Below are 11,113 nucleotides of genomic sequence, written 5' to 3'. Positions count from 1 at the left end.
CTGAGCCCTTTTTATTTTTTGAGATAGTGTGTCTTGCTAAGTTGCTTAGGGCCTCTCTAAATTGCTGAGGCTGGCCTCAAAGTTAGACTCTTCCTGTTCGGCCTCCTGAGTTGGTGGCATTGCAGGCATGTACCACCATGCCCAGTTTCATGTGTTCTCTTTATATAGAATGTGGTTCCAGGATGAGCAAATTTTCTCTGGAGTGGAGAAACCATTGCATTGTCAAATTTGCTGGGCAGATGATTTCATATTCTTGGACCAGATGGACAAACCCAAAGTTAGTTTTGATTAAAAACATCTTTTTTGAAAATAATAGGCACCTATGTTTCTGCCCTTCATTCCAAATCTTTACTCAATGCATGCAGTAACAAGGGCAGCACTCTGGAGATCCCTGCATTTTCATCGTCAAGGACTTTTCCTCCAGTTAGCAAGCTGCCATCAATAAATAGTTTAGGCATGGAGGAAAACGTTTCTATTATCAACTGGATATCTGGAATATACAAGACTATATAGCTGAATAATTGTTGAAAGTTTAATAAAACATGCTTCAAGGTGGCGTTATGGCTCAGCGGTAGAGTGCTCGCCTAGCATGGGCGAGGCCCTGGGTTCGTTCCCCAGCATCACATAAAAATAAATAAATATATTATGTTCAACTGCAACTAAAAATAAAAAATAAAAAAAGCATTGAATTAAAAAAAATGCTTCAATATTTTACTATATGCATCTAATGAGTAGTTTCTGTTTCTGTAATATAGATAGCTTGCTTTTCATAGCAAAAGATTATGATACAAAGAATATCTAGGTAAGCATTTATGCACCTCTCTCTTAATGAATGTAGTGTACTGCTTGGAGTCTTCTTTGTACTCTGGGAGACAGAGGAACCCCAACTTTATCTTCTTCATGGTTCCGGCCTGCAGGCTTGCAGTGGGGAGGGAAGGTGAGATTTGGCAGACTAGACCCTTCACCCTCCATCTTCTGACAGAAAGAAGGGCAGGCAGAGAAGAAGACTGACCTGGGAGCATCGGCCTTACAATTAATGCTAAAGACACTTTAGTCCAGAGACCCCATGGAGGTGACAGCAGAGAAGAAGAGGGTTGGGAGTCGGCGCCTTGCTGCTGGGATGTTACAATCTGCCTCTTCACAGTCACTGTCCAGGCCTCAAGATCTCTCATAGGCAAAAGCCTATTGTTGTGTGTCTATTAATGTTTTTCGGTGCTGTTTGGGAGATCTGCTACTGAAAAGATCGTTATCCTTTTGGATATCCTTTAAGATTTCTAAATCTTTATTGGAACAAGGTTTAACCCAGACATAACTATTAACCATTTCTGAGGCAAATATTTTCTTTTATCCTATAAAAGTTATGAATATTTTCTAATAATATATATTATTTTGTTAGAAGATACTATCATATACCAAGGAAAGGTTGATACTAGAAAAATTAGTAAAACAATAGAAAAAAATTCTTGGGGGCATTTTTAAAAATCATGGTCCCCAGGAAAGATGAGTTTTGCCTTTGGAATCCAAGATAATTTGTTAAAAGCACAACTGTTCAAACCCAATACAATCATTCTCCTGAAATATACAAAACATTATAATAAAAGGTTTAGAGATCAGGTAACAATTCCCATGTATCCCAAAAATGTGGCATAGTCAGAGCTAAATTATTAGTTGAAGAATGCATAAAAGGGTTGGCGTTGTGGCTCAGTGGCAGAGAGCTCACCTAGCATGTGTGAGGCACAGGGTTTGACCCTCAGCACCACATACATATAAAAAATAAAGGTATCGTGTCCACCTATAAGTAAAAAATAAATATTAAAAAAAAGATTGCATAAGAAAATGGAGGTATCCATGTTAAATTCAATTATCAAATTTTGGGAAAGTTGGGACAAAAACTATTTTTTTAAAGTATTCCTTGCTACTTTATACACTACTATAATTTTGTTGTTGTTGTTGTTGTTGTTACAATACAATTTTTGTAAGTAGTTAAAGAAATTTTGGGACACTTTCTTGTGAATGGGCTCTAGACTCAGAAAACATGGGTGTCAACACATGCTTTCACTTTACAACTTGTGCCCATAGCACCAGGCTCATAATTTTGACTAGTACCTTTCAATGAGATCTTTTTAAATTTTAGCTGATATTTCATATTTGTGGAGCCAAAGTAAGAAAACAAGTTGAGGCCCATATATGGAATGTGCACATGTTTGAAATGTGTAACTAGCTAGTAAAATGTTAATAAAATTTTTTATTGTTCTATTTTTAGACATATTATATACTCTCATAACAAGAAAAGCTTGCCTGGAGTTTGCCAAGGAATAGCGTGCCCTGTCTACTGTGGAAGAAAAGGAAGAAAAAGCTGTGTAGCCCCCTGGCTCAGGCAGGGAACTTGGGACTCAAGACATTAGGAGGAAATTTAGGAGCCAGAAAACCTTACAAACTTCTATGCCAGTGGGATCACTGTGGGCAGACAGGGTGTGTCTGGAGTGTCAGGGTGTTTCAGGAAGTGTGTGGGAGGTGGTGTTATAAAGGTTTGTTGATCAAGATTAGCTAAAGTGTTAAATCAGTCTTCTCTATTTTGAAATTAAAAACCCATCCTAGCCTAATCTACCTTACCAATCTAATCACTTATACAATCTTAATCACTCATACTAATTCCTATTGGAAGCTTCTTGAAATCTAATCACTTGAAGAACTGGGTGTGGTCTTCAGAGCCTCTATAAAAAGAAAGTGCAGGAGGAGCTAGTCTCATTCCTCTCCAGATCAGAGTAGCTTTGAAACTCACCTGGCTTTGCAGACCCCTGAAAGACATCAGTTCTACTAAGTGAAGCACTGATCCCCAGACAGACTTCATATTACCTCTACAGTAAGCACTGGTGAGACAATAGACACATTCCTTGGGTGAGTATATAATTTACAAAGGAGATGTTCCTATTATTATTTCTTTTTTGTAACAGTGATTGGAGCCAAGGATGCTTAGCCATGGAGCCATATTGCCAGGCTTTTTTGTATGATTTATTTTGAGAAAATGTTTCCCTGTATTGCTGAGGTTTTCTTTGAATTTTCCTTATGCCTGCCTCCAGGGAGTATCCAGAAAGTTTCAGTCTTGGACTAGGGTAGAACAATTGATCCCTCTTTTTCTGAGGCTTCAGCCTCTAAGAATTCACAGCTACTGGTTCTTCCAGCTCTCCAGACTGCAAGTGACCTTTGTGGAGTATTCACTTTCTGGTCGCATAAGCCAACCTAAAATATCTCTTTTTATAATTATACTTCTTATTGGTTCTCTTCCTCTAGATAACCATAATACATATGGGCTTTTGTTTGTTTGTTTGTTTTACTTTTAAAGAGCTGGGCTTCTATGCCTGGCTCTCCAGGGATATTGTATAAAACTTTCTGTGAATTTCTCATACTTCCTTGACCCAAATAGACTTTCTTTTTCCAGTTATTGGAAAGAGGAATGGGGACAGTTATGATTGTAGACTTCTTATGACCCAATTCCTATACCTAAATTCAGAAGATCAATACTCAAATTTCTATTCTGGTGGGAACAGGAACTCCGTGTGGAAGGGATGTGAATCATCTTGTCAAAATTATGGCTGATATAAAGCTGAAGGCTCTCCTTGTGCATCAGTTCTCCTTTTGTGTCATAGAATATAGTTTGTCTTGCTTTAATGAGCATTTTTTAAGAAAATAAAATGCAGTTCTTACTCCTCAGGCATAGTTCTTGAGAACCTTTTAGCCTAAGCAGGCTCAGAAGTGACCTGTTTTTTCTTCCTCAGAAACATGGATTCCAGAACCATGCAAGCCTTCCAAAAGGATATCACCTGCCCTGTCTGCATGAAGTACTTCGTAGATCCAGTCACCTTAGCCTGTGGGCACAGCTTTTGTAGGCCTTGTGTCTACCTTGGCTGGCATGACCTCCCAGATCATGTTACCTGCTCTGAATGCAAGCAGATGGTACAGAAGAGAAACTTTAAAACAAATATTTGTATGAAGAAACTGGCAGCCATTGTCAGAAAAAACAGTCTTTTGCAATTCCTGAGCTCTGAGGAACACATGTGTGGGGCTCATAAGGAGATGAAGAAGATCTTCTGTGAAGAAGACAGGAACTTTCTCTGTTTGCTCTGCTCTAAATCCCAGGAGCATGAAGCTCACAAACATTGGCCAATCGAACTTGCTGCTGAGGAACACAGGGTAAGTGATTCCCCTGAAGATCCATGTCTGTAAGAACAAAGAAATCAATATGGGTCTCTTTCCTTGGGGAATGCATGACTCTCTCTATGTTTCCCATTCAGAATCTCTTCCAGGTTCCAAGTCTCAGGCTTCCCATATTTGATAAACATCTGAAAGGAACAAAGAAAACATAATGACCCGGTTATTTTCATTGGGGTTAATTTATCTCTCATTTCTGGCTTCTTCCCTATGTGAAGGTCTATTTTTTTTTTTTTTTTTTTTTGCTGCTTCAATGATTTGTGATTTTTTTTTAACAGGAGAATATGGTGAAGAAAATGAAGTGTTTATGGGACAAATATTGTGAAAGTTACAGAAACCTGACTATGGAGATGTTGATTATGGGCTCATGGGAGGTTAGTTCTATGCTTCTGCCTTCAACATGAACTTAGGGGGACATATGTGTAATGTTTAAAGTAGGAAATAGATCTGAAACCCTAGTTTTCTCTAGGATTAAACAAGAAAGGGGTGGGGTCAATAGTAAAAGTATTTCCTCAGTTCCTATTTAGGGCAGTATGGCCCTTAGGTAGTATTTCTGAGATACAGATATTATCAAAAGCATGCTGCTTTACTACAGGTAAATGTACACTTAGTACATACACAACAGCTACAAAAAACTGGGCCATTTCAAAATGTCACATGCTGGGAAGATATAAGTGACAGGCAAAAAGTGGCATTTGGTAGTCACTGAAAATTCAAATGCAGCTTCCAAAGCGGAGCTGACTCCTGGTAGAAAATTTCAGAGAAAGGGATAAATGGTTCAAATATAAGAAGAGTCTGAAATTACCCCAACTAATTAATATTTAACAACATAATATAAACTATGGAGGGGAAATATGATGGGTGACATAGCATTGTGTTTTGAGTAGAAGATTACAAGTTTGAGAATAATTTTTAAATAACTAATTTTCTTTGTGAATGTTTATCCTGAGTGTGTTATAATTTAAATGAAAATTAATTTAAAATTTGTTTTATGATAACTATGACAAATTATAAGCTAGAAAATATGGCAGAATTCAACCTGCAAATATCTCTTATTGGAAAGGTTAAGATACAAATCAGAAAGGAAAATGGCCATCATGTAAATAAGTAAAATTCTTGATATATTAGAATATGATAACTTGGGTTTTTTTAAGAATAATTAAGCAGGGAAGTAGAAAGCGGGTGAAGGGCAGAGACTGGAGATGAGGTTTGATTTTTTTAAATAGTTGGTGGCAAAATTTTTCACTAAAAAATTACTTTGAGATTAAGACACAAAGAGGAACATAGCCATAGAGTGTCAACCCAGAGAGAAGCACATGTCCAATAATTGCACTTGGTATATTGTGAGGGAGGTTGCTGAAGTCACATTGAAGTTGATGTCATAGATTGGAATGACTTTTGAGGAGAATTGAAGGAAATGGTATCAGACAGATAACAGAATAGATGCTAAATGACACTTCAGTATGACAGCTGGGTGAAGTGCATGGAAATTAGTATTGCACTCTGAGGTTACAGTATGTAGGCTTTAAGTGACTTGGCTTATACTGAAGAAAAGTGAATGGATTGCAATTCACTCCTTGGGGTCTAAAGTCCTTAAGTATGAAATGGGTTATGTTTCTCCACATATGGGTTGGAACGGATAAAACAACTTTATTTTTGTGTGTGGATTGTTTTATAAAACTCTTAACCATGAATTAAGTGAATGTAACTTGTTGAATGAAACTGTTGACCATGATGCAGAGTAAATGACATGGTGGTGCTGTCCTGAAATATCAGCTGCTTGGGAGGCTAAGGCAGAAAGATGATAAGTTTGAGTCGAGCCTCAGCAACTTAATGAGATTCTCTAAGAAAATTAAAAGAAAGAAAGAAAGAAAGGAAGAAAGGAAAGAAAGAAGCCATGAGTATTTATAAAAGAAGGAAAGGAGTAAAAATTTGTGGATTCTGAAAGTTTGACAAGATGAAGGCTTAAATAATTGTTATAAGATAAACAAGAATCAGGGAGTTTCTTTATTTTATTTTATTTTTTGTTTGTCCTTTTAAAATACACATGAGAGTAGATGTATTATGACATATTATGCATACTTAGATTATAACTTATTCTGATTAGAATCCCATTCTTGTGATAGTATATGATGTGGAATTTCACTGGTGGTATATTCATATATAAACAGAGGAAAGTTATATCCTAGAATCAGGGAGTTTCAACAGGAGTTAGAGGGATAGGTCCATATTTTGATGAATTTAATTTTACTGCAGAACTACATAAATTTAAGAAGAGAAGCAATTAGAGTTGAATATGGGAAGATGCCTGCAACTGACTATGAGGAAGAAAAGCATCATTTAGAGAGGCTGCAAAAAGAGAGCAAAGACATTTTTGAGCAGCTCAAAGAGAGTAAAACCAGAATGGCTCATATGACAGAGATGTTAAGAGGAATATATGAAGAGGTGAAGGAAATATGCCACAGACCAGATGTGGAGTTACTCCAGGTAACTACTGATACATGGGGATGTAGGACAAGCATGTATAGCTGTTGCATTTCCCAGCTGAAATCCACTTCCCCTGTTGCTTCCAGTTTGGGTCTATAAACATATTTCCCCACAACTGCTGTTACTTTGCTAACAGGTCACTGCTTCAAGGATTTCCAAAAACCTAGGATTCCCTCCTAGGTTATCTGTAAGAGACAAAATTGTATGGAATGATTAATGTATAGTCCCCATCTGAAAATCAACAACATAATTGGGACTTTTAGAAATTCACAAAATAGTGAGCTGAACACGGGTATTCAGGTTAACTCACCGACATAACAAGATGGGGTGATTCAAGAATATAGATCTTTTTAATACTCCTTTGTGGCTGTTCACCTGAGACACAGGGCCTTGGGACAATGGCTGGGATCTTATTTCTGATTGCAGCAGAGCCCAGACTCCACAGTCTCTGCCCCTTCCACTCACACAGAATATTGAAGAACCAGACTTTGCCAGGACTCTATACAGGACTGTTTTTTTTTTTTTTTTTTTTTTTTTTTATGAGTGGAGAGGAAGTGGGACTTGCATTCAAGGATGTAGTAACTTCTGGCGATGTATCAAAAATCTCACACTGTAACTAATGGTAGAGGGATCCTGTGAAAATCACTCAGACTTTTTATTTTTCTTTTCACAGGTCTTTGGAGACACACTGCACAGGTGAGTGTTTACCTGCCTCCCAGCAGATGCTATTTTCAGTTTCTACAGTACTAGTCAGGACTACTATGTGCATGATTCATTGGAATACTGAGTCACTATTGTCATTGATCTCCTTTTTTCCTCCCCTACCTACTCTTGACATCTCTCTTACTTCCTATTCTCAGTGATTTTAGGAGCAGCTTCAATAAAAATGTGGCAAAAGAGGAATTATTTAAAAATCCTTCCATTCCTTGTTTTCTTTTCAATTTTGGAAAGCCTATGCAGATAAAGGAGAAGTACTAAGTGTTCTCAAGGGTGATGAAGTCAAACACCTCACAGAGCTAATAGAGGGAACAGCAGCTAACAGGAGAGATAGAGTGCTCCAATGTGTGAAATCTCTAGAGATTTGTTAATTTTGTATGTATAAGCTGACAGTTTTAAATGACAGTTGAAAGAAACTCAAAGCATTTTAGAACTCTGTGGGTCCTCCAGGAAGCAGATATCCCTGCCTAAGATTCTTCAGAAATTCTCCCTGTGAAGGAGGCAACAGCCAGTTCTAGTTTTTAGAGAAGCTTGTGTCTGCAGATAGGGAGATTTCAGTGCAGACTGGAAATGGACACCAGACTTTTACTCTTAAATATACGTAAGTGAACAGAGAACTAAGTATGTTTACAGAATTTGAGGAATAACAGAAAGGATTAAAGTGGATTCCAAAAGCATTTACAATATATTTGAATATTTAGGAACTTCGAATAAGAATTAATTTCACAAAGTGATAATTCTGTATTTCCACATCTATGTGTTGCAAGAATTTTTATAAAGTGTCTTATCAAGAAGAGTCATGATTTTCTGACTGTACGTATGTTAACTGCATCTTCCTTCTTGCAGGATTGAATCTATGCAGCTGTATATAGTCCAACCTGTGAATCCAGAACTCAGTGCAGGACCCATCACTGGACTAGTTGACAGGCTCAACAGCTTCCGAGGTAAGCATAAGCCCATTGTCAGCATTCTCTCAATCTATTATTTGTTGTTAGGACCACATGAGTGTAATTTCTCTTTCATTAAATATTTTACTTATTTTTAGAAATAAATAATTTGACTGCAAATTCTTGAGTATGTTTCTATAGTCAAATTTATAGTATAAAGAGTGAAAGATAAAAAAAAAAACTACTTAAATAGAATCCAGGCTCATATGACCTGAGTTACATAAAAATGATATAAAAATTGGAAATTTAAATAAACAGAGCTACACTCAGATTTAAGATTCATTATTCAATTTCACATACAAATTTATGCAGTTGTTCAGTATGTTCATTATTGAAAAAAAAATTTGGTCCTGGCATTTTAACTTGGGTGGGGCCTCACACATATTAGGCAAGCACCACACCACTGAGCCAGATATGCAGCCCCCAGATTTTTTTTTTTTTAAACAGAGTCTCACTAATTTGCCCAAGCTGGCCTTGAACTTTTCATCTGCTTATCCCAGTCTTCTGGGATTTCAGGCTTAAGCCACCTCATCCTGCTTAATTTGAATTGTTAGGAGAAGCTTTGGGGAGTAAATATTTGACTAGAACTTTATGTTGTTTTTACCATAGGTATATATGATTAAATGACATAAAATTTTGAATAGCTATAGGAAATCTAAGATAAGAAATCAGCTTTATCACCAAGAAAGGAAAATACACATAAAATTGATTTTGGTTTGCTCAATATAAAGAGCTATATGTTAAATCTCAGATATGAAGGGCAATGCAGAGCATGCAGAAAACTTAGGTATAGTGGAAAGTTTTGCATAAATAAATTTTAAATTATTCTTTCTAAAATTACTGAATTTGAGGAATAACAGAAAGGATTAACATGGATTCCAACAACATTTATAAGATATTTGAATATTTAGTAACTATGAATAAGAATTAATATCACCAAGTGATAATTTCTAAAATGTATAAATGTAGTTTTATCCAGTTATCTAGAAAAGGTTACAAGAGAGAAAATCTTCACCTCTCATCCAAATAATGACACCATTTTTTTGAAATAGGAATATTTTTCTGATACTTATTTTTGATGCCTCCGGAGAATTTAGGGCATCCTCTCTGTAGCTATTTTGAAATAAAAATTAAATTAAAAGATATTAGTTTTATATTTGGCTCAATATTTGATTTTTCATATTTTCAACAAATTTCTGTATCTGTGGCAAGGAATTTGTTTGTTCTGTAGATTTACTATTTATGCCCATATTTTATTAGATTTTACAACCAAAATCATTGTTGCTGTTACAATTTCACATTTTTCAGTAGTATCATTTCTTCTCAGAAAGATTTTTTTTAGAACTTCTTATTATTTACATACATGTCTGCAATATTTTTCTTACAGTTGATATTACTCTGTGTCGTAAAAGAGCCAAATACCACATCTTCCTGTATGGAGAGTTGAGAAGCGTGAATGTTGGATGCAATCCACAAGGTTCCTCCTTGATCATTCCAACATCAGAATGCTTTCTTGCCTGGGGTACTCAGACTTTTGCCACTGGCAGATATTACTGGGAGGTGGAAGTGGGAGACTCTTGGAACTGGGCTTTGGGAGTCTGTAATGATTATTGGAAAAAGGACAGAAATTACAAGATGGATGAGGTGGAGGGGCTCTTCCTTCTTGGATGTGTTAAGGAGGGTTCCCATTGCACTCTCTTTACCACCTCCCCACTTGTACTTCAATATATACCAAGGCCCATTGGCCGAATAGGAGTATTCCTGGATTATGAAGGTAGAGCAGTGAGCTTCATTAATGTTGCTCAAAGTTCACTGATACACAGTATTCTTTCCTGTTCCTTTTCTCCCCATGTCAATCCTGTTTTCTGCTGTAGTCACCTCTGACCAGACATAGATAAGGACTATGCCCCAATGTATGAAAAATTAAATATCCAAGGAAGCCCTCTTCCTTGGATATTATCAAACATATCAAACAGGTTATATTTTATTACCTTTACATTCCTTCTAATGTTATGAAAACTTGTTTACTTTGTTATTAATTATGGTGATAATATTAAAAGCTCATATATTCCTAAAATTTGTTTTTTGAAATTTATTCATTTGAGGAATATAATTGCCTATGGTACATGAAATAGAATATGTTTTCTGGTTTTAATTTATTCCTGGACTGTCACAAATGAAAGAATAGATAAAGTATGATTTAATAAAGTTAAAATTCAATCTAACATGTCTCTTTCTCTACCCAAACAAGCATGACCATAAAGACTCAATGGTTATAAGAACATAATTTTCTCCTTTTGTAATCTAACTTTAATTTACTCATCTTGGTCCATTTTCTGTTGTTTTCACACAAAACCTGCATCTGAGTAAATTATAAATAAAAGATTCATTTACCTCACAGTTCTAAAGACAGATAAGTTCTAGGTCATTCTGACTCAGTTTCTGATGAGTTTCATGATGAATCTGCTCATAGCAGAGAAGCAGAAGGAGAAATCATCCTGTGCAGAATGTGAAAGCACATGGATGGCATTCTTCATAACAACCCACTTTCTTAAAAATAACTCTCCAAGGGCCCAAAATTCACTCTTTCATTCAGGTTCAGGCCCAGGAAAAATGCACTGATCCTTTTTAATGACTTAAAGGCCCCATGTCAAAACACCACTGCTCTATGAAATTACACTTTAACTTTTTTTTTTTTAGGAAAAAACCATATTCAAAACATATTACTTTATATCCATTCTGTCCATTATTCT

At 36.1% G+C, this 11,113-nt stretch overlaps 1 protein-coding gene across 1 annotated transcript; it reads left to right on the top strand.

Moving 5' to 3' along the window:
- Positions 1-3,780: 3,780 nt before the first annotated feature.
- On the top strand, positions 3,781-10,244 carry LOC113178260 (tripartite motif-containing protein 51-like). Its single transcript, XM_077797815.1, has 6 exons — positions 3,781-4,191; positions 4,488-4,583; positions 6,466-6,696; positions 7,370-7,392; positions 8,260-8,357; positions 9,748-10,244. Exons 1-6 carry the CDS (start codon positions 3,781-3,783, stop codon positions 10,242-10,244), a joined length of 1,356 nt encoding a protein of 451 aa, XP_077653941.1.
- The last annotated feature ends 869 nt before the right edge of the window (positions 10,245-11,113 follow it).

The sequence above is a fragment of the Urocitellus parryii genome, chromosome 4 (genome assembly GCF_045843805.1).
Source record: "Urocitellus parryii isolate mUroPar1 chromosome 4, mUroPar1.hap1, whole genome shotgun sequence".
Taxonomy (NCBI): Eukaryota; Metazoa; Chordata; class Mammalia; order Rodentia; family Sciuridae; genus Urocitellus; species Urocitellus parryii.
Note: the sequence above shows the minus strand (reverse complement) of the source record. Positions and strands in the feature narration are given on the sequence as shown.